The following is a 22,446-nucleotide window of genomic DNA, read 5'->3' as shown; positions in this document are numbered from 1 at the left end:
CTAATATAATATTATTTATATAAATCGAAAAACGGATTATATTGACACATGTGACACACTGCGTTCAATTATACGTGACGAAAATTAACGCGAACACCTGATTAAACGTTTATTTCACTTGTGCCCGCAATGTGGAATATGCGTTACGTTACGATTTCTAACGCGTGCCATTGTCTTCAAAAACATTTCATCTGAAAAAACACAATCGTCTTTATTGAAAAAATAAATGTTTTTATTTCTTTATACGATTGATAATAATAATTCGAGATTGGTATTAATAATACGATCGATCATAATCCGAAAATAAATTATAAAAAAATAACTTGCTTCGGATAAAATACACGGTATAAAAACAATACCATAGAATAGGTTACATTGTCAATACATTCGTGGCGGCGCATTAATACACTTCCGTCTATTGTAAGCGGTACCACCATACGCGCAGTTTAGATCGTATTATTTTATTAATTAGCGAGAAAAGATAATGACATTACACAAATGTCAGTTAGTTTTATTAATTATATCACATGCGTGCGTATAAGTGTATATCATATTTTGCACATGATACGCGTTGCAGGACTTGTTAAAGTGCAATCGAGACATAATAGTTCTCTTGGCCATTCTCTCGTCTTTCCCTCAGGAATATACGTAGACGCAAAATAAATCCCGTGGAATTTCACTCGTAATACACATATATCATCAACACAGAGTGTATAATAGTAGAAAATGTGGAGCCGTATAGAGATGATATATCGAATAACATTCATTAAAAAGACACGTATCGGGTAAAAATGACAATAATGAGAAAGAAAAAGGAAGGAAGGAAGGAAGGAAAAAAAGAAAGAAAGAAAGAAAGAAAGAAAGAAAGAAAGAAAGAAAAAAAGAAAGAAAGAGAGAGAGAGATAGAAAGAGAGAGGGAGAGAGAGAGAGAGAGAGAGAGAGAGAAAAAGACGAAGATTCACTCCGCACAGTCAGCGTAATCCTCTACGACGATTTGTTCTTGCACAAAAGCGGCAAACGTGTCTACCTATTTATTAAGAGACCGATTGATAAAAAAAAAAAAAAAAAACAACATTGCCTATGGTGAATTATCAATTTAGCTAAACCACCGGCTGATGCCAGACAATTTTGCCACTGAGGCAGCCGGACACGAGCAGGCAATGCCTGGGGGAGAACTTGGTGCTAACCACAATGTCGGAATGACTGACGCTGGTCGCCAGCTCGTGGAGCTGTACGGACTCGTTGGCGGGCGGTACACAGTTGGACAACTCGGTGCAATCGCTGGAGAACGCCAGCAACCGTACCCCGTAGCCGAACGGCGAGCATATCAATCTACCGTCAGCGGAGAAGCAGAGTTCCTTGATGTAGCCGGAACCGACGTTGGGCTCCTCGATGTAATGCGTCAATCTGGGTGTGTTCTGATGTATCTTATGATTCCTCGGTATGGCGTACATGGTCTGCAGATTCTGCCGGTTCTGATTCTGCACCCGGGTCCTGTCGCCGATTATCACGACCGTGTGGGACGAGCGCGGTATGTTCACGCTCACGCCGTTGTTCGCCCTGGGAAGCCAGTCCCTCCTGTCGGCGGCGGGGTAAAACTCCCTCTCGCGTTCCCTCCGCAACCTGGCCTCTCGAATCGCCACAAGCGCCTCCCACACGTCGGTCGAGCTTACGTGCAGCTCGACGTTGCCGCTGGCGAAGTTGTCGATCACGTTACGCCGCCGCAGGTCGTTCAGCTGAGAGTTCGGCCGCGGGGACCGGTAATCCCGGTCCCTCTCGTCGGTCGACGCGCCCGTCGGGTTCTCGTTGTTCTCGTCCATGTACTGATCCTCCGCCCTCTCCTCGTTGTGAATCGCGTTCACCCTCGTGTCGGCAGCGGTACCCGCGGCGGCGCTCACCTCGACCATATCGAAGTTCGTCCGCACGACGTTCCGGTCCGGGCGCGGACTCCTCGACTGCGAGCGCAGGTTCCTGCGCGGCGTTACCTGCCAACTTGTCCGCGGCGGCCTGACCGACGAGGCGGCGTCCGTGGACACGAACGAATTCGACCTTACATCCGACACGGTGTGCACCACTCTGGCACGATTTGCGCTCTCGATCACGAAAGAAGACGTGATGCCCGAACGCGACGGTTGCGGCTGTTGAAAGTCCTCGAATTCCTCCACCGTCAGCTCGTTGAACTGCGGAGCGGACTCCTCGCTCTCCTTCGTCTGCTCCATACTGTTGGTGGTCGCGTCGCGTTCCTGTATGTCGTGGATGCAGGTCCACTGCGAGGGAGAGAACGTGACGATGAAACGAGGGAGATATCGCGGCGATGTCAGGTCTGTTCTTTTTCACTGAAGTACCACTAGTACACTATTTACGTGCATTTACAGAAATTAAAAATTCTGACAAAAATGTATTCATTGAACTTGTATAAAAAGAGGCAAATGTACAGTTAAGACTCGGTGGAAGGAAGAGCTAGTGCAAGTTAGTGCCAGTTCAGTGGAAAAGAACAGATCTATCGGCTGCGTTCAGCAAGAGCAGCTTGGTAAACGCAGCCAATGCGACTTCTTGATTAAACGCGCGAAATATCAAACCTCGGACTTCTCTCCGTTGCTGACGTTTCTGGACAGGGCGCACCATCCCTGTGGGTGAACTTGAAGACTGGATATTACCTCGGCGTCGTCACCCACGGGAAAATCGGTGAGGAACTCGACTCTATTGTGAGTACGGGAGTGAGCAAACAGATGAGTAAAACTCGCAGCAACTGGTATGGTGGTTTGAGACAACTGCATTAGCCTATACATATTTGGCTGCAAGAATGTGATAACGTTTATTCAGGATAAAATTGAAAAAAGAGACCATCACAAGTTTGTGTAGATGATAATTATATATTGAATTGCCCGGCTATACCTTGAATCCTGCCAAATCCTGAGAAAGCGTACTGAGCTTAAGATTATGTATTATAATTAGATATCCCGAAGTAGTGCATATTAACATTTTACTAGCGTCAGGACTAAGTCTCGTTCGCATTAGTCCATTTGTATGAAACACACGATTGTACACAAAGTTATCCTCTGTAAAGCTGCGGGACATATTGCAACAATTAGACGATCGTATACACACATATACACGCGTAAAAAAGATCATCTGTCATACCGAAATATTGAGCAATACCGACCTATTAATATCCCAAGTGTATATGCTACCATCAAATCCACTGGTCAATAATAGGCTATCTTTTGGACTATATTCTATGTTCTTGACCCAATTAGAATGCCCCTGAAGGGTTCTTATCCTCTGTTTCAAGTTCCTAGCGTCCCACAAAGCTACTGTACTGTCATCCGAACAGGTCGCGAACATACGTTGATCCAGGAACCTAACATTCACAGACAATGTTACGTTACGTATCTACTTTCTTTTTCATACAGCTAATAAAGAAATCCTCGCAAGGCTGGGCTTTTACAAACCTTACGCAATTGACGCAGTCATTATGGGCATTGTCTATAGCGTGAATCAATCTTCTACATAATGGGTCAAACATTAAAATACTTTTCTTCTCACATGCCGCTAATAAGAGGGACCTGGAATATTCATCAAGTATTGAAAAACACGGACTTAATTTAAAGATTCAAAATAATCATTCATATATACATAGAGCGTACACCATGAACACACACAAGGCTGCTTTGGGATGTACACTTACATAGATATTTATCGTTACTAACCCGTCCGGTGAATATTCCAGATTAAACACACCGCCGTGCCTGGCGGCGGTCAAGTTGTCCCCGTGGTCCCACGAGGTTACGGGCTGCATGGAGGAATAAAGAGTCTTATGGAAATGGTCACTGTGACCGAGGGGGAACTTGACACCCAGCTCGCGTTGCCTCAACCACAGGCTGTTCGGCGTCTGCTTGATCCTTATCTTCGGCATCTCAGCCAGGTGTGAATTTTATCGGCATCCAATCGAACCTTGATCGTCACCAGTTTGCGAACGACGGGCAGATCTGGCAGCGACGAAGCCAGCGATCAGCGTCGGGTTTTTTCACGACGATCGCACGATCGGCCACGCGATATCACTTCTCGATCGACGTGGCTCGCCTCCGGCGACTCTTCGTTCAGTCACAAATTCAACGGAGGATCCTTTCCTGCTTCTCCTCGTGCAATATCTCACGGGGTTCCCGTGAACTTCACGTACGCGATGACGGTTCAAGGTTCAACATGACTAGGTTAAGTGCAGAACGCTACCTGTGCACGACATTACACGTGACTATTGGTGCGCCCCTCCGCCGCAGCACGACTCGCTTGCGGACGTTTCGACCGGGATCGCCGTGTTTGCAAATGCAATGATGACTTACGAGCCGGATCCCACGTCGTGTCAAAACTCGATAAGGTTCAAATCAATTTTAAAAATCTGACACAACACAAATCAGCGCCATCTTCGTGGATCCCCGCATCCCGAGCCGTCTCTCTCTCGCTCACGTTGACATCGCCGTCGTAACGCGAACAGCCGTGTATGCGTACGGTACGCGCGTCAAGAGCGAGTGTTTTCACACGCGCGTGTGTTCTAGAATACGCGAGCAAGTGCCGGAAGGTATCGGACGTGAGAAGGTAAGAAGGGAATTTTCACGCCTGGGTAATGTCAACTCTGCGAGCCCGCCGAAGGATCCGTCGTTCCGCAAAGTTACATGTGTATCGTACTAATCGCGCGAATACACGAGATACGATTGCATTATACTCGGTACTGAGACAGGTGCCAAATAAAAGTCCCTCCGGAAGCATTCTCAGGCCTGTTTCGTCGTCATTTATTCTTTCTTTCTTTCTGTTTATTAAATGTTATTAAATATTTATCATACAGAAATGACATTGCGTCGTAACTTTCCATCGTCTTCCTTATATTTCCCCCCGGTTGTTACGTGTTTAACTAGTTAACTGTTTTTGACTGAGTATACTCGTCATGAAAAAAGTACAACATTTTGGCGGCAATTTAAGGTACGGCAATTTAAGGTTAAAATCTTGTACTTTTTTCATGACGAGTATACTCGTCAAAAACAGTTAACTGGTTAAGGAGGATTGAGCGTAAAGATAATAAAATTATGTGTTATCGGGTTAACGATATAATAATTGAAAAACCTATCATGGAAAACGTATCTTACAGTTTTACGCCTCGTACATTCGTAGCTTATTCGGCTGTACTTACGTAAGAAAGGTGCAACCCATACGGAGTACTTTTCGAAAAAAATGAAGGTGAAAATTTGATAATTAATACATAATTATTTGCATAATTTAAAAAATATAAGTAGCACTGAAGTTTCTCACAATTGTTTAAGCATGTCCGTTTTTTTTTTCTCTTTAAGGGTACTCATTGACAGACTTAATCCTTAAGAAAATAAATAAAAAAAGATTCAGCTAGTAAACAAATGGCACAGCTAGTAGAATATAAAAACTATTTTTTGAATAATTAGGCGCATAAGGTTTGGATCTTTTTGTATTATATAGAAAGACACATAGACTACCTGTTGGTAACAAAATCTAAAAAATCATAATTTTGTGGGTTGGATCCTTCTTGCATAATTATGGCCATTTTACCGGTAAATATCTCGTAAAATCGATGTTTTTCTGCAATATCTCATACTTGCGTTTAAAATATTCACACAGAATAACTATAGTATGACAAATAATGGCTGAATAAAATACTATTAAGATTCCTGGTCCTCCGCTTTGGTTGTCCTTGTTCGATGACGTCAGAAACGAGAAATCGCACGCCAAAATATATTACAATATGAAACAAGTGGAGATAAAACAATACACGCGCAAAATAGCACTCGTGATCGATTCAGCACACTTGTCAAAATGTCCGGACACTTTCCTTTAACCTGAACGATCGATAAATAGCCGTAAAATTAACGTGACAAAAAACTTGAGAAAGGATAGGTTGCAAAAATGTAAGTTGCACGTTGCATTAATTTTCGGTTATTTATTAATTGTTGAGGTTGAAGGAAAGCGTTTGGATAGTTTTACAAGTGTACCGAATCGATCATGAGTGTCATTTTGTGCATATATTCTCTTATTTTCATATATAATATATTTTGCCATACGATTTCTCGTTTCTAATGTCATCAAAGGACAGTCAGTAGCGAGAACCGAAGAGCCTTAATTTCAATTACTCTACGTAACAAATATTACCAACAGAATATAAAATACCATTACTAGATTACGGTAAATGTATTATTGCTCGCATTACATGCTTACCCCGATAGCATTAAACGTAAAACCGGGATGTAAGATGACTTTAAGATATCTTTAAGACGTTTTAAAGTCGTCCGTAAGTAGGTCGACTTCAAAGTGTCTTTAAAATGTCTTTAAGACGCCTTAAAGACGTCTTTATCATTATTTCGAAAGATTGATTTAATATTTCCTGCTTACTGGGTAGTATTGCAGTTTCGCATGATTCATTTATTCTTCGTCACCAACAAGATCCGTGTGAAACTGCAGGCCGGTCCCGCGCAAATGCTCCTCGGTCCATTCATCGAAACGCTGTGACAGATCCTTCGACATATAGTTTATCCAGTCCCCGACTTTGCCTTTCCTGATAAACTTGTAATTTGGATCTTCCTGTCGCGCCTCATCCGACAGCAATTTTTCCAAGTTCACCGACGGGTTCGTGGCCATCTTCGAAAATTTCAGGTGTTCGCACAGTTCGACGATTTGTTCATCCGTCACGTTCTTGCCTAAAAACGTTGCCGTCTTCTTAATTGCCCCAGCTTGATCCTACAAAGTATAATACACATTTCAGCAAAAGATATCTATTGTAAATATCAACTCCGCGAAAGACCAAAAGATGAATACACTTTCCATCTTACCCGTTTCATTTTTTCGTACATAAGGAATAAGATGTTTTCTTGATCTCTCATCTTCCAAAATGGCAAAACATGCTTCCAAAAGGGAGCCATGGGAACTAAGCAATATATTGTTTCTTAAATTTAATTTGTTGATTTTTAATTTGATATTTATATAAGTAATGTTAGCTTGTATGAGAAGTTCATCAGGCGGGATTTATTAAGATTTTGTAGGGAATATATTGGAAAATTATGCGTGTAATAAAAATAGAGATGATATATAGGTATTTTGCACTCTGCGCCGAAAAAAATAAATCTACCATGATCTTCTGCCAAACCAACAGTGTATCATTTCACGCACTATTATCTCGCAGCATTAACTCCGCAAACTCGTCGAAGCTTCCTTGCATATTGTGAAATGTTCTGCAGTAGTGATAAAAACTGACGCACGTGTCCTTTGGATTTCTCGCGCCGTAAATTATCTGTAAAGTGTCGATATGTTATTAGGTGAGACGTTGACGTGTAGAGAGAAAGAGATGTGCGTATAATGCGCCTCTCTATTGATACAATATCGCGTTCTCACCTTTGGCTTTTTCTCGCTAAGTTCTTGTGGCAATAAGGCCCAAGGTAAGTGCGTTTTAATATATCGCGGTCTCGGCATTTTTGCCACGTACTCAAGTGGATCGCCTAATTTCGTTAAAGGAATTTTAAACTGCTCGCCAATCCAGATAGCTGAACTTCTGCCAAAATGGGAAGAAAAGGATATATTGCTAATGTATTGTTAAATTGTTTATCTATTAAGTTGATAAATTACGAATTGACTTACTCGAGCAGAGGACACCGTTCGAGAAAATGTGTGCGACTTTTCTCGTAATCGAACTCATTCCCGATACACCACACCATTTCCTGCATCCAATGGCTGCCTAAGAAAACCTCATCAAATTAAATGAAAAAGCAACAGTATTTTTTAAGAAAGACCTAAACGTATGAAATCACCTGCGAGTTTTAATATTTAGACCGTCACGCCAGCCATATACGGCTGACGATTTTCATAATTGAAGTAGGAATAATTTTATGAACTATTTATGAGGATATTGAATATATAAATAACACAATATCATTTGTATATGTTTTAAGAGATTGATTTAATGTTTCTTGCTTACTTGGTCCGAAATTAGCCGGATAGTGTAAGCGTTAAGGTTTCTACAGTTACGTCTGTTTAAGGAAAAGTGTTTTTACCAGTCCGAGGAAACGAGACCATCCAAACATCATCCTCGTACACCTTCAGGTCGCGTATCTTTTGCGCGTAGAAGACAAATTGCGGTGGCAATAAGCAGCGGCTCGGTTGCACTCGGAGGAAGGCAGGATTGACACCGTACATCTCATCTAACTTTTCTTTCGTTTCATTCTCCAAATACGAGAATACGATCGGTTCTTTGTCCACTGTAAGAGGAAGTCGATGATAATGAGTCTCGCGGCTGACGAACCACTAGGAAAGAGGCATGAGGAAAATACCGGATAATGAGAATAATACTATTTAATACTCACTTGCTTTCGACTCGATCGTACGATTATAATTATACTGTTCGAACGTTGAAACGCAAGCGCAACGCTGGTAGAAAGCAGATGTGCACTTACACACTCGGTGATGTTGTCATGGGCGCGACTTGACGAGAAATGACTGCATTCCCGACTCTCTTTATATTCCATGGTGCATCGGCGCACTTGCCGGTCACTTTTCACCGGTCTTGTTGTTCCGTATTTCCGATAACTTTCATACTTTCGTATCCATTACACGAGTAAATTTGTTCGAATCTGCACAAATATCTACTCGGACGGCAGAAATGTCTAAAATCGGGATTTAAGATGTCTTTTAGACGTCTTAAAAACACAAATAGCAAATTAATTTTGATATTTTTAATCTTCGCGATGTGGAAGAATGTTTAATTTAGCTTCCGAGTTAGCGCCGCGTCTTTCGTGGATTTGTCTTTGAACGTGAGCTGAAACTGAAAATTGAAACTGAAACTGAAAAGTTTCAGGTCGTTTCTTATCATGAAGAAGTGAACTGAAATATTCACGAAACATTCATGGAACAAATCCAAATATTTAATTATCCCTTGAAAGATGCGGTGCTAACTCGGAGGACAAATTAAGCAAATTAATTAATTCTCACGATTCACCTTGATTGAATGGTATAATGTTTTAAGATGGATTTTAACTGAGTTTCTCAGCATGACATTAAGAGCTAAATACATGATTACGGATAATCCAGTAAACACTAACCAATATTACAACATGTAATTTCCCACTCGACAATGTAACCGTTGCTTACAACGCATGTTATATTGTGTTTACATTGTTGAGTGAGAAATTATCCAACATTGATGTAATGTTAGTTGGTGTTTACTGAGTAAAATTGTTACAGTGTTGAAATAAATAAATTAAACACACATATACCGATTTCATATTATTGTAACAAAAGAGGTTAAAGAGAACATAAGATGGATGCAGCGTACGAAATACAAGCAGAATTTTCCTTGTATAAAATTATTACGATGTTGTTAGCTTTCTCGCTGTCGAAGGTTTCACTTTCGGAGAAAGTTGCCGTCTGCATTTCTTATCGGAAGTCGATATTCGCAGCTTTCAAATCCGTTGCATCTGTGTCGGGATGCTGCATTCGACCGAACAATGTAATATTGAACGGTAATATAATGAGTTAGCGCATTAGTTGGCTTTAGTCTTTCGTTCTTAAATACATGCTACGTAGCACGATGGCGCATTTCAATCTCGATATGGAATAGGGTATATTTGTTGCGTTACAAGGACTGATTAGAGTCAACCATTTGAATTTAGATTTAAATTTTATTTAAATTTTAATTTAAATCTAAATTTCTGAAGCGAAGCTTGCAAATTTGCGCCGTGCATCAGGAAAGAGCACGCGTTTGATTGATACGCTAGAGGAAAAAATGTGCTACGTTCAAGTAATATTTATTTGATTTAAGTGAAATGCTTGTTCCAACACTTTTTGGCAAATACTTAATGGAAATGGAGATATAATTGACTGTATGTATATATGTACAATGTAATATGTCTCTCGTATAATTGGATATTTCTTGTATAAATAAAATATCTTGTAATATTGCGAATGTCAGGATTTTAATTTCAGAAAATACTTGCTGGACAAAAAGATCGAAATTTAAAACACCAAGTTTTTTAAATAAAAAAGAAGTTTACATAATTCTAGCATAAATACTCTTAAATTTGAAACAATTTATTTATATTCGTCAATTCATCTACAAATTAAGGTATCACTGTGTTACGGTGAGTATTTAAAAAATATAAAAACATACTTTGAGTTAGAGTAAAAGTACTACTTGATTTGAGAGGTTGAGAAACAGGTCTAAAGTCACCGAACAGGTTTAAGTCAGTTTACTTTATTCTAGCCCCTGTTCTCGTATGCTCGCAATAATTCCACACGTCCATTCTATTTGTGTGCTCGGTACTTTCTTTGCAACTTTTCTCTCTTCCTTGCATGAAATCTCTGACATATATTCCCTTTACTTCAAATACAAAAAATACAGCGCGCGTCCGAGAAAAGCAGACCTGTGTTACGACAGGTAGAAAAGCCGAGCGGAACCGTTTTCGCGTTACATTACCCATGGCGTGCCTCATTTCATCGCATTCTTTACTCAATTACACGCTCGTTATCCTTCCACGGACGGCCCCGTACGAGCGACGCGCGAACAACGCGAGACTCGCACTTTCGGCTGGAATCAAGAATCGAATTAAGAGCGGGTCGCGCGTACGCGAGCGCGCGCGCGGCTCTCTCACGTGACCGTCTGAATCACGTGGTTTATTGATTGCCGTCTGTCATTTACAATGCGCTGAAAATTACCGATGCGTACGCGCGTTTGCTGTTGCGTTCGCTGCTTGAGCTGGTTCGCTGCGAGTAAGTTCGCAATACGTTCACGGCCGTTCGAGTGTGTATGTGCACACGCTCTCTTGCCGAAAGTGAACACGGCCGTTGCGCTCGCGCGCGCGCGAGCAACCGTGCGCGAGATAGGCACCCTTGGAGGTTAATCTCTCATTCTCGCTCCGCTGTATATATATATATATATATATGTGTATATATATATACACACACATCATACATACATACACACGAACACACACACGCTAATAATACAACCGATTCAGCCTGACACACGTACCGTGCGATCGGACGTGTCTCGAGTATCAGACGTGTGCGGTATCGCGAGCGAAGTACGTGAGTATTTGACGTGCGCCACGCGCGCACTCACTTATGTGCGCGATGTGATTCCTTATCCTTGAGAGTGTTCATCAAAGTTTTACGATACACACCGTTTCCCCGAGGAGAACGAAGGAGTGAGGATGCCGTAAATGTCAAATCCGTATTTCTCGTGTGTATGTATACATATCGCATACGTGTGTTACACTTCTTCCTCCTCCTCGTACATTTATCACACAGTCTTCTGCCTCACGCGGTCCCCTTATGCATCCCGTTCTTTCTCGGTTTCGTCTGTTAATTGCCAGCATCGGCAGATATCGGAGCTTCTTACTCCTCTATTATCGTATCTCGCACGTAAGTGTACTTATTATTTCACGAGCAGTGCCATTGTTGTGAATTATCAATGCTGACTCGACGTGTGTCCTTGCATCGTGTGTCATTCGGGAGACGACTGAATGACCGAGCGAACTTCTTTCCAGTTTTATGAAGCAGGAGGAGCCATACTCGAGCCTGAGTTACCTCGGATAGCAGGCGATGTGGATTAGTGGTTACAGAGAAGATTCCATGGATCAAATATTCAACGATCTCATACACGAGTGCAAATATGTGGCGCCCGGGGCACAGCTGACTTACTCCCTCAGGAATCGCCTGGAGAAGTATAAGAAGGTGCGGACAGAAATAGTGTCCCGTACGAAGGACGGTTGTGCTCCGCTGTTCATCGCCTGTAAGAGGGGCAATGTGGAGATTGTGGATTATTTGATTACCGTGTGCGGTGCTAACGTCGAACAGAGAGGGAAGTACGAAGTGCCGGACGAGAGGTCCGTTCATTGTGTCACACCGTTGTGGTGCGCCGCTGTTTCTGGAAAACTTCCCGTTATGAAATGCCTTATATCCCATGGAGCTGAGATCAACGCAGTTTCGGATTCCGGTTCTACTCCTGTCAGATCTGCGTGCTTCATGACACATTTGGGTAATATATATTCGGATATACATATATATATATATATATATATCATATATTTAGATTACTATTAAGATCAGTTACTGCAGCAAGTAATTTCTGTAACATGAAGACATTAAAAGCATAAAATGGCTTTATAGTAGGATCATGGCATGATTAAGTTAAGTTGAAATGAGAATCCCGACAAACATAACGATCAGTATGAATAAAGTCACTAATGTCATTCACACGTCATTATGCTTGCTGGGATATAATCATATGTAGGTCTAGGTCAGATTGATGTGCCAAGACTCAATTGCGCCATCAATTTATTCCTTTCCGATGTTTAATAGCTATCACAATTCCGATCGCTCGTGATATTGCCCATTGAAACTTCTGTCGATCATTAACTTAGAAGATAACCGACATTAATCTGACAAAGATGTATATTTGCCAAATATCACGGTACGATCGCAGATATGAACGTTACTTTGTATTTGAACTATAAATGATATTTTTTGCAGATATCGTCTCTTATCTAGTGGAACACGGCGCCGATATACTAAAAGCGAATTACAACGGCGGGACGTGTTTGATAAATTCTGTACAAAGTGTAGAATTATGCACTTATCTCTTGCAACACGGCGCCGATGTGAATGCGACGGATATTCAAAACAAAACTGCCTTACATTACGCCATTCAGGAGCATAGGCTCGAGACTACTAAACTTCTCTTAGAACACAATGCGAATCCTCATCTTAAGTCTAGATATAATGACGATGCTCTTCAGACTGCCTGCCTTAAAGGAGCCATTCATATATTCGAATACTTAGGTGAGAATAATTCAGTCGTAAATAAGAATACGACATATCTTCCGTTTGCTTTTATTTCTTGCGATATAAGGCAATTATTTTTTTTTTATGTGTTAATATATCAAATATAATTGTTTTATTATCCTACGCTCTCCCTGTTTACCTGATCAACATCATGACGAATACTAATGACTTCCAGTGGACACGGTAGCGTATTCGCCGGAAAAACTGGCGGACGCGAACGAATTGATGGGGTCTACATTTTTGGATGAGCATAATGACACCCATACGGCGTTACGGTATTGGCGGAGAGCGATGGCGATCAGAATCGCCAACTCGGTCGACGGAGCACCTTTGCCGAAAAGGCCTGTGCTACCGAAATGCGAGGCTTACAGAAACGCCAGGGAGTTCGCGACTCTCGAAGAACTGAATGCCGTTGCGCTCGACCTGGACGCAATTAGAATACAAAGTTTACTCATATGCGAGAGGGTATTAGGCCCGCATCACAAGGATACGCTCTTCCATCTGATGTTCCGGGGTGCGACTTATGCGGACGCGCTCAGGTAAGCATCCGAAAAGCCGACAGTCGCTTGATTGCACTCCTCATCCTGTCCGTTTTAGGTATCAAAACTGCATAGACTTGTGGCGGCGAGCGTTAGAGATCAGAGTCGAGAAGGATTCGGTATGTGAAGTGTACAAATATTTGTATACAATTTTTCCAAGTGAAAAGTCGAAAATCTGACTCGAGTTAATGTTCACATGCAGATTTTGTACACCGATACCTGCTTCGCCGCGCAAGTCCTCCTAAGGCTGATGGTAGATCTAAATGAGAAAACGTTGGAAGTGGTGGATCGTAATCAAGACACACAGGAGCCAAAATTTCGAGATGTCGTAGCGATCTTCAAATTGCTCTCCGGCCAATTAACGGAAGCTAGAGAGCTGTTGGAGGTGAGTTCCTGCAGATTGTACGCTTGATTTTTGATTCACGATTGTGGCGGATTAATCACGCGTCTGATTCATGCGCATTGTCGGTCGTTGTGATTAGACAGACCGTGTCGGTATTGTTACAGAAACGTCCCGTGCACAAGAGACAAAAGGACTGTTACGAGCGTATCCTGAAGTGCGTGACGCATCTCATCTACTTGTTGGTGGAAACAGCGAGATCCGAGGACGAGAAGGATCTGATGCACCAACTAGTCCGTGATTTAGTGAAGAAAAACCCGAGATCCGTTTACACGGGGGATACGCTGCTTCATTTGTGCGTTTCTAGCTTAAATACGGTCAATTCGAATTATTTTAATCCTGCGGACGATATACATGTAAGTTCGAATCTCCGCTTATGTGTGTGTTAACCTGAGGTGAATTACCATGAGGCGTATATCATACCGAGTATCGCACGCAAACACATCTATAAGCCATTTCTCACTCGTTCTGAATGTATTGAGCGATTTTTGGATCATTTTTATCTTACGTAATGATGCGCGATAAAAAAAAAGAATCGAATATTTTCAGACGATCTTTCCACGCCTGGATGTCGCTAAATTGCTCTTGGAATGTGGAGCGTACGTTGATGCGAAGAATATCTTACGCTCGACGCCTTTACACATAGCGAGTAGAGGCTGCAATTTCGATAACCACGTAAGTATTTTCTTAACGTGTCGTTCAGAATCGGATTTTATTCGAGCATCTGGAACTCACGTGAAATATTTGTCCAGCTCGTGAAATTGCTATTGGATTACGGGGCGCATTTAGATACACCAAATAGAGCGGGCGATACTCCAGCGCGACTGTTGTCTTGCAACCCTTTGAACACGGTGAATCTTGTTAGCTACATTAGCCTTCAGTGTCACGCCGCTCAGGCTATTTATAAATATGGAATTCGCGGCACGGATTTGCCTGTTACGCTACATCATTTTCTAGAACTCCATAAGGAATGACATTATTGGACATGATAATAACAACAATAAAAACAACAACAACAACAACAACAATAATAATAATAATAATAATATATTTTCAAATACGAACGTTTTGGTGCGCATTGAGAACAGTCGTATAATGTAATTTATCGTAATCCCAAAATGTATGTGTGACAATATCGAAGGAATTATGAATGTATAGTGATATGATGTACGTTATGCTAATTACTAATATTTGTAATTGATTAGTACTAATTGTAAGTAAGTCCATAGGTGAGGCATACGTAACATAAAATAGTGAGATTTATACTAATATCGGGATTTTAATTGAAGAAAGTATCTATGTTTAGAATGCTAAAATTCCTGTTAAATTATGATCTAAGTTGTAAATGCAGCGGCGGACAGGCTTAAGGTATCAAACTGAAAAGACTGAGCGAAAAAAAAAAGAAGATTCTTCTTCTGCAAACTTTCTCAGTTAGATACTCTGCAATATGTAAAATATCGTTTTCATACCTCTGTACGATAAAACTCGCGTGACTTGACTAATGAAGTGTTACGCACACTATCGTTGTCTATGAAGAAGAAGAAAAATAAAAGATGTTCGGGTCTTCCTAGCTCCTCTAGATGCTGAGCTCGATTTTGATATGCTTATCGTAGGGCAATCCCTTTTCGCTCGTGGAAATATGTTAAACAGGCGATAAATGGGAAATTGTGAAAAATTGTGTATAGTTATTGAGATACTGTTTACGCAGCGAGGTAATGTTGGTAAACGATTTTCTGGTGTCTACCGAGCAAGATTTGAAGAATATCGTTATTAACGCTAAAGATAATTCGCGTTTAAACATTGCCATAACCAGCAATGTGAGATTACTTGTCTCAGAAAGAAAATAAGCAAAGGTGCATAAAAAGAAAAAAAAACACCATGTAACAGGAGGATGTGAAATTAGTATAGCGTTAATTAAAGTTTCTCTTTCACAAGTTCTCTTTGCTAAATTTAATTTATTTTTTTATCTTAATCCCCTACTTGTATCTGGTCTACGTACTTTTAAGTGTATTTTTGTAGTTGTTTCGCAAATTTTATTAATATTTTAATAAATTTACAATAAAATAATAAATTAATGATTAATCAATTAAAGCCACTAGTGAATCACACAATGCTGGTTTTGAGAAAGGCAATGTTAAAACTATTGCGGTGCTATAAAAAAAATGAATTCTGATAATGTAAGGAACAAAGTAGTACAGAGCGAATCTTTGCACAGAGACGTCGTCTAGATTATAATAAAAGTCGATACTTGTGCTTTCTTCATACTTTCCGCTCTCTCTCTCTCTCTCTCTCTCTCTCTCAGCGCGCTTTATTTAGTAACGCAAATTGATAAAAAATGTTAATGAGGTTTCCATTTCATGCTAATAAGAACAAATAGCGAAACACCGATAAATTTTACACAAGGATCCATAAATTCCAGGCTATCAAAGCACACGTCTCGTGTCGCATAAAAAATACATGATTACAAAACGTGTCTTTTATGACACTATGATTTGTTGTATATATTTCTAATTAATAATATTGATCGTTTAAAACATGACTTGATAAAAACATGCGACACGATACAAATATATAACAGGCGGATGATGCACTATTGTACATCTCGATATGATCCGCGTGTAGAAATTTACAATTCCTAAAGTGCGAAAGCGTTTAATCCTGATGATTTTACTGGTTTGAAATTATTATTATTATATCGTATCATACTTAAGTAAAACTGGATTGTTTACTTAAGCACATAAATACTAAGAGTACTTTTGCGTTATATATCAATTTTTTCACTGTTTCAGCAACAAACACAGCTCACATCGCATACCACATATCTAACGTACATTCTTTTTATATGCTCACATTATTCTATTAGGCCACTTAACGATGTACGGAATAAAAAGATATTGCAACGATATAACAATGTCCCTGATATTCTTCTATCTTTTTATTTGCTCGATCGTTTTCTTCTAGATAAAAAAAAGCACGAAATAGAGAAAGCAAGTTGAACACTTTCACGACAATTGAGAGCAAGGGAATATTTTCAGTTGCGATTTAAAATTATCCCTCTTATAATGAAAATGTCCAACGCACGTAACCCATGGAACTCATCGCGCTGGTTTCTCGATTTTCCCAATAAGAAGCGGCGCATAGCGCGATTTATCCTCCTTCGTCGTCGCATCGGTATAGCATTTTTATTACATCGACGCGCAGCGGCGCGAACAGGACGCGGCGCGCTGTTAGTAAATCATTTGCGTGTATTTTTTGATGAAAATGGGAGAATTTTGATATTATTTTATTATCTTATTAAAACAAAACATAGTTCTACGTAGCATGTAATTTGTTTAAACAAATTCATAAAAGTTATAAACGATTAGAAATTACATGTACTTCTCAATCAGTTACGACAATAATGTTAACATATTTCGATTCCTTATTCAATTTCGAATAAATGAGTGAAAAAAAAAGTTGGTAACTCTCAATAGGTAAATAATAACGTTCATTTGTTTACATCAGATCTTTATGTGTGTAAAAAAAATATATTTGGAACTGCAAATATCTTGTTACATCTTACATCTATTTTTACAGTAGACGGGAAAACACGGTGGTCGCGATCGCAATGAGAAGTGATAATTCATACGCGATCGCGCCGTTTCTCGTGTAAGAATCGACTACGTGAATCTTCCATCCCATGTTCGCTTGCGTGAATGAGTGATAGTAAACCAGGTCGGGCCATGTTGAGTTCGGACTTATAACCAGGGTACCGGCTTCCCCTGCACATGAAAGAAGGTAAATAGCTCGGACTCTCGACGCGAATTATGAATTTAAGATCGACGAAGTCGTGGTCACCATTCATTCGCTTAACGGATCGACGGGTGTCCACACGAATGAAAGTATATAACATTACCTAACTCGCAAGTTTGCACGAGGGTCCGATTGAATTTCTTGAACGATGGGAAATTGTCGTCCAGTCTTCTGTCTCGACCGTTGTGCTTGCTCAGGCAAAGCGGCCCCACTGGAAAAAATAGCGCGATTAATTGAGCAGGAAGAATATTAAATTGATCTATAAGTGGTATAACGTGACTCTACATGGAATAACGTATAAATTGAAGCTCGAATCTACACGAACCTGCGGTGGGTCGTGGCCGGCCTCTTCTGGTCAGCTCCACACCAGCCAACACTCTGATCTTGCTTTGCGCGAGATCGCTCAGCGTGTCGTATCCACCGTGAGGCTCGTCGGTTATTATTAACGGATGATATAGCTCCGCACTGTGCGGATTGTTGCCGCCGTGAACGCGAAAACTGTACGTCAAACCTCGGCGGAGGTATAATTCGGGTATCAGCGTACCCTCGATGTACCACGCAAGACCCACCGACGGCGCACCTGTGAGGTAAGTTTCGTTGAGTCTTCTCCGGGAAAGGAGGAAAAACAAAATGATCAATGGAGTTCGGAGTGTTAAACATGGGAGCAGCAGTTTAACTGCCAAAAGTAATGAGAAAAGTGAGTTTTGTTCTCGAAAAAGTAAGAAAATAGTGAATCAGCTTTAGAAAAATAAATGAATAAAAAGTTTTTTCTAAATAATTTGTATTTTAAAAATTAGCCTGTTTATTATAGAGATTCTTTTATAGAGATTAAGGCGCGTCCTAATTTATATACCTGTAATCCCCTGATACCCTCTTTTACCTCCGGAAGGTCCGATAGTCGCTCTGAAGGTTCTAACGCTTCTGTCGAATATCTCTGCCTTCTGCCAAGGTTCTCTGCAAAGAAAGCAATGCTGCGGTCAGTTTCGCCAGACGAGATTAGGGATGAACGCTTCGCCATTCGGTCGAACCACTGCCGAACATCATCTCTACCTCTGATAAAATTTATCATTACTCTCCGTGAAGTCGATGCAAGTATTCTCCGGCTCTTTGCGACCCAACTCCAGCACCACGTCGCTCCTCGGGTACAAATCGTGGAAGCTGGGCTCGTTGTTGGTTTTGTCGAGTCTGCCTAAAGCCCAGACCACGTAGACTGATTTATCCGTGGGGAAATCCTTGTCACCGGGATCGGCTACGCAAAGGTGGAATTTGGACGATTCGTGTCTTAACGAGCACGATCTACGCGTAACACGCGACTGCTGTATTCATCATCGTCACTCACATGAAATGAGCGTACGTCTGTACGTGATGATGTTGATGCCATTTTCCCGCACAGCGGTGTAGAGCTGGTTGCTGTCCAGACCGCCGAGAAGCTCGTCTCTGCAAACGCCTTTGTACTGGCCGAGAACTCTCCCACACTGTTGTCGTGTAATCACGAAAGACACTTATTAATACGTTGCGTTTCTCTTCTTTTTCCGTGGAATTTAGTTTCAAATGGAATAATATAATCTGCTTTTAATATTCAAAATTTTTTAAGTTAAAAACCTTTTTTTAATCTAATTAAAAATCCTGAATAATTAAACTTGAACAATTGCGTTATACGTACCGGTGCTTTTGCCGTAATGTTATAATCCGTGGCGTATCCGCGGGCGCCGTCCATGTACGCGACGGCTACGTCCGCACCTTCCATGCGGCTGGAATCCTCCGCGCCGGACAAGCCGAACGCCATGTATTCGTCTTCATCTGGAAATATTAAGACACGTGTCAATTGAGGTATGCGTAGCACAGCAGAAATTCGAGTTATCCAACTTGGCAAATGTAAGGATTGACTACTTATCCAGCGAACACGATGACGCATTAAACGCTAAATCTCAAGGAACACGTGTAAAAAGTGTCAACTTGAGTTGAAAATATCTCAATTCTGAGATTACCAAATATTTGCTAAACGCACGGATAGTTAAATTATATTTCAATATATACGTGGTGTAAGTTTCATGGAATTCTCACTTCACCTTAAAACCTCTTCAAATGAGACGCGGTTCATCGAGTACACGTACCGACTTGGCCCGCCAATTGGATGGTGATCTGCGGCCCGAAGATTTCCCAGGCGACTTGGTAGCGTTTGTGCATTTGAACGCAATTCGGAAGAGACTGCGTTTGCTTAATGACTTTGATCAACGACGGCGGTACATTAAGCCCGTCCGGTATGATGACGGAACCGTAGTTCGATTTAGTTTTCAGGTCGAAGACGCTTAGCCAATCGATGTTGAAGACAGTCATATCGCCGGGCAACTCCAATGTGATGTCCTCATTGTTGTACGCCCTAAGAGAATCCATGCTGAAACGGAGAGATCACTTCCTGAGGATTTAGAACGTAGGATTTTCTGTGGAATTGCAGTTATTATTTGTCCCTTACTATCCGTATTCATCGGGCACTGTCTGGCCTTTGCTAGACGGCTGTGGGCCAAGACCGACCCAGAAATGCGCGTCCACACCTTGTCCGTCGTAGATAAATTGCGGTATACTGATGGTTTTCGAGTCTAAAATCACGATGGATTCCGACGAAATGTTGTGAGATCTTCTACTCAACTGCGATATCTTCTGAGGTGCGGGCGGATCGAATTCTTCCGGGATGTAAACGTCGCCGAAAGTATTCTGAAAAGTAGAGGAATATTCCGGACGACTATTTAAATCGACCGTGTGCACGTTAAACTGCTTATTACAAGATTACCCGTTGCAAATACATTTAGCGCGAGATAATAATTTCACGCGTCGCACAGCTCACGAAGTTTACCTGACTCGACAAGTCGTACACCGCGAACCACTTGATGTCCGTTATTTTTTTATTATCCGGCAAAGTCAACGTGAAATCCTTGTTGAAGTACCGTAACAATATATTCGTCCTGAAAAAAAAAACAAGCTATTATTATGACGCTGAGCGAGAGAAATCTCTCGAAATTTAGTGCTTGGTTCGCTTGCATAGAAACGCGAGAAAGTTGTCGACAGAAGTGTAGCTTACTTGCCCCACTCATCGGGAACGATAAACCCTTGAGGCCCTGGTCTGTTGGACGGTCCCGCCCAGAAAAACGTGTCAGCTCCATTGCCATCGTAATTGAAGGATGTTAGCAGTAAAGTGTACTGGTCCACGGCCCAGACGTCACCGGAGACTTGATGATGATATGGATTCAACTTTCCCAGATATTTCCCTTTGTACTCGCCATTATCCTCTTGTGTGTAAGCTATTAATATCGTTTCAATTTTATATTATTACTCATATTTTATTATAATTTATATTATCGGAATATAAATATATATATTGCGGATGTTTTTATAAATTTCCTATGGCTCATAACTTTAAAACAAAATAGTCAAAAAATTCGGAAATTTCTTCCAGTGTCTCTACACCGGTCCTTAATATCACAGTGATTATTCATTAAAATCTTAAATGTGGTTTAAGAGAAGTTAAAAATAAAAGTTAAAAATAGAATCTCAAGGAACACATATAAGAAGCGTTATCTTCAGTTGCAAATATTTCAGCTTCCGAATGGTCGATCGTTTTCTAACAGGCATGTAAATAATATTTCCATCAATTGCGGCTGAAATTGAGAAAAATTCCTAAGAAAATATTTTGACCGACCAACTACTTTAAATTCTTGTCGCTCATACGGAGGCTGACACGTATTCGTCGGAGACGTCGACGCTGGGTGAGGCGACGTGTCTTCGGCGCTCGATCGGTTCGATCCCCGCGGCTTCGCGAATTTTCCTCTCCTTTCCGCAAACCGTCGCTTACCTCCGATAAAATCGGTCGTTAAAATCGATAATTACCGCCGGGGAGCAGCAAGCATCCTAGAAACGTCACAAGAACGCTCGTTCGCCTCGTTCTCATGACACCTGCCATCGCTTCATCTTTCCTCCTTGAGAGCCCGGTAACGTACGAGAAGACGATTAGATCACAGAACGGGGAACGAAGATCGAACGAGAGAGATCAGTTCTGAGTTATCGCGAGGAACTGTCACGATCCGGCGCTCATAATCAGGCGAGTCAGACCCGAGAGAGAGCCGTGAACGAGTCCCGATGTGGTCCCGCACAATACGGTAACGACAATGGCGGCTAACGGTGATACGATTCCCCTCGATATCTTCGGCTATCGACTTTTTCTCACTCTCTATTACCCGTGAACCCGTTCGCTGCGAATTCTCCGATGCTGCACTCTGACGCAGTCGGTCGAATGGCGGAAGCGAGCGGAAATGCGAATAGAAAGCCGCCGAATCGGCCTTCGCGATTAACGCACAACCACTACACTCGCACATTCCCCGAAGAGAAAGTGCACGCTCGCTCGTGTTGCGCTACGGGGGAACCGATCGACGTCTCCGTGAGACGAATCCAGTCGCGCGGTCACGTCGCTGGAATCCAATTCGCCGCCGAGGGTCGGATGTTCTCTTCCGATAGTTAGTCATATTTCGGACTTACCAGAGGAGAAACGAAGCGGTGGTCACTGAACAGCAAAATGCTGACGCAAAAAAAAATCCAAATCTCGAGCAACGCGTCCTGGTTCCCGAGTGTATTTTGAAGCTTATCTTAAACCACGTTATACAAAATGTTAGACGAAAAATTTTCAAGCGGTCCGGTTTATTCTGGGATAAATCAAACTGATCACGTTGCGTGATTCATCCTGTATAATATCCTGATGAAGACTGGAATAATATCAGCGCATGCCTTGCAGATTCGCGAAAGGATAGGGAAAAGAAATGGGAGAAAATAAATAGATAAATAAAATGCGAATTTCTAATGACATCTTTCTCGAATTATTGT

At 41.4% G+C, this 22,446-nt stretch overlaps 4 protein-coding genes across 11 annotated transcripts; 1 reads left to right on the top strand and 3 right to left on the bottom strand.

Annotated features, from left to right (window-relative positions):
- Window positions 1-881: 881 nt before the first annotated feature.
- On the bottom strand, window positions 882-4,665 carry LOC106750809 (DDB1- and CUL4-associated factor 10). The gene is made up of 7 exons (XM_014631402.1): window positions 4,341-4,665; window positions 3,711-4,230; window positions 3,453-3,566; window positions 3,164-3,361; window positions 2,896-3,067; window positions 2,580-2,795; window positions 882-2,267 (listed from the first exon to the last, which is right to left on the bottom strand). The coding sequence occupies exons 2-7, from the start codon at window positions 3,914-3,916 to the stop codon at window positions 1,101-1,103; spliced, it is 2,073 nt and encodes a 690-aa protein (XP_014486888.1). The 5' UTR covers window positions 3,917-4,230; window positions 4,341-4,665; the 3' UTR covers window positions 882-1,100.
- A 1,448-nt stretch (window positions 4,666-6,113) lies between these two features.
- Window positions 6,114-8,660, bottom strand: LOC106750755 (sulfotransferase family cytosolic 1B member 1-like). Its single transcript, XM_014631291.1, has 7 exons — window positions 8,370-8,660; window positions 8,061-8,264; window positions 7,648-7,744; window positions 7,405-7,561; window positions 7,183-7,303; window positions 6,846-6,940; window positions 6,114-6,753 (listed from the first exon to the last, which is right to left on the bottom strand). Coding segments are annotated over exons 1-7 (990 nt in total). The 5' UTR covers window positions 8,371-8,660; the 3' UTR covers window positions 6,114-6,438.
- Window positions 8,661-10,665: 2,005 nt separating this feature from the next.
- Window positions 10,666-16,047, top strand: LOC106750799 (protein fem-1 homolog A). Of its 8 annotated transcripts, XM_014631386.1 has the most exons (10): window positions 10,673-10,770; window positions 11,376-11,424; window positions 11,550-12,040; window positions 12,535-12,843; window positions 13,022-13,385; window positions 13,444-13,504; window positions 13,588-13,770; window positions 13,893-14,141; window positions 14,335-14,460; window positions 14,538-16,047. In XM_014631386.1, the coding sequence occupies exons 3-10, from the start codon at window positions 11,605-11,607 to the stop codon at window positions 14,757-14,759; spliced, it is 1,950 nt and encodes a 649-aa protein (XP_014486872.1). In that variant the 5' UTR covers window positions 10,673-10,770; window positions 11,376-11,424; window positions 11,550-11,604; the 3' UTR covers window positions 14,760-16,047. The 8 variants fall into 8 exon arrangements, with proteins under 8 accessions (XP_014486869.1, XP_014486876.1, XP_014486872.1 ...); XM_014631383.1 differs by lacking the exon at window positions 11,376-11,424 and having other exon boundaries at window positions 10,666-10,770; XM_014631390.1 differs by lacking the exon at window positions 11,376-11,424 and having other exon boundaries at window positions 10,672-10,770; window positions 11,560-12,040.
- A 1,251-nt stretch (window positions 16,048-17,298) lies between these two features.
- On the bottom strand, window positions 17,299-21,973 carry LOC106750747 (protein Skeletor, isoforms B/C). The gene is made up of 12 exons (XM_014631283.1): window positions 21,460-21,973; window positions 20,654-20,873; window positions 20,429-20,537; window positions 20,051-20,289; window positions 19,692-19,972; window positions 19,241-19,377; window positions 18,917-19,052; window positions 18,628-18,826; window positions 18,431-18,531; window positions 17,903-18,157; window positions 17,681-17,788; window positions 17,299-17,546 (listed from the first exon to the last, which is right to left on the bottom strand). Exons 1-12 carry the CDS (start codon window positions 21,530-21,532, stop codon window positions 17,356-17,358), a joined length of 2,049 nt encoding a protein of 682 aa, XP_014486769.1. The 5' UTR covers window positions 21,533-21,973; the 3' UTR covers window positions 17,299-17,355.
- Between the last annotated feature and the right edge of the window lie 473 nt (window positions 21,974-22,446).

Source organism: Dinoponera quadriceps, unplaced genomic scaffold (assembly GCF_001313825.1).
Source record: "Dinoponera quadriceps isolate SergipeBrazil2010 unplaced genomic scaffold, ASM131382v1 scaffold5021, whole genome shotgun sequence".
Taxonomy (NCBI): Eukaryota; Metazoa; Arthropoda; class Insecta; order Hymenoptera; family Formicidae; genus Dinoponera; species Dinoponera quadriceps.
Note: the sequence above shows the minus strand (reverse complement) of the source record. Positions and strands in the feature narration are given on the sequence as shown.

Excerpts from the sequence above, each read along its gene's own strand:
- LOC106750809 (XM_014631402.1), bottom strand. The coding sequence starts at position 3,916 with ATGCCGAAGATAAGGATCAAGCAGACGCCGAACAGCCTGTGGTTGAGG. Across the intron at positions 3,567-3,710 it reads CTGGAATATTCACCGGACGG|GTCCCTCTTATTAGCGGCAT; the intron begins GTTAGTAACGAT and ends TGAATATTCCAG. Across the intron at positions 3,362-3,452 it reads GACTGCGTCAATTGCGTAAG|GTTCCTGGATCAACGTATGT; the intron begins GTTTGTAAAAGC and ends TGTGAATGTTAG.
- LOC106750755 (XM_014631291.1), bottom strand. Across the intron at positions 7,745-8,060 it reads GGTCTCGTTTCCTCGGACTG|GCAGCCATTGGATGCAGGAA; the intron begins GTAAAAACACTT and ends AGGTTTTCTTAG. Across the intron at positions 6,941-7,182 it reads GTTAATGCTGCGAGATAATA|TTCCCATGGCTCCCTTTTGG; the intron begins GTGCGTGAAATG and ends TATATTGCTTAG.
- LOC106750799 (XM_014631383.1), top strand. The coding sequence starts at position 11,605 with ATGTGGATTAGTGGTTACAGAGAAGATTCCATGGATCAAATATTCAAC. Across the intron at positions 14,142-14,334 it reads ATCCTGCGGACGATATACAT|ACGATCTTTCCACGCCTGGA; the intron begins GTAAGTTCGAAT and ends GAATATTTTCAG. Across the intron at positions 14,461-14,537 it reads GCTGCAATTTCGATAACCAC|CTCGTGAAATTGCTATTGGA; the intron begins GTAAGTATTTTC and ends ATATTTGTCCAG.
- LOC106750747 (XM_014631283.1), bottom strand. The coding sequence starts at position 21,532 with ATGGCAGGTGTCATGAGAACGAGGCGAACGAGCGTTCTTGTGACGTTT. Across the intron at positions 19,378-19,691 it reads CCAATTGGCGGGCCAAGTCG|ATGAAGACGAATACATGGCG; the intron begins GTACGTGTACTC and ends TAATATTTCCAG. Across the intron at positions 18,158-18,430 it reads AGGGTATCAGGGGATTACAG|GTGCGCCGTCGGTGGGTCTT; the intron begins GTATATAAATTA and ends CTTACCTCACAG.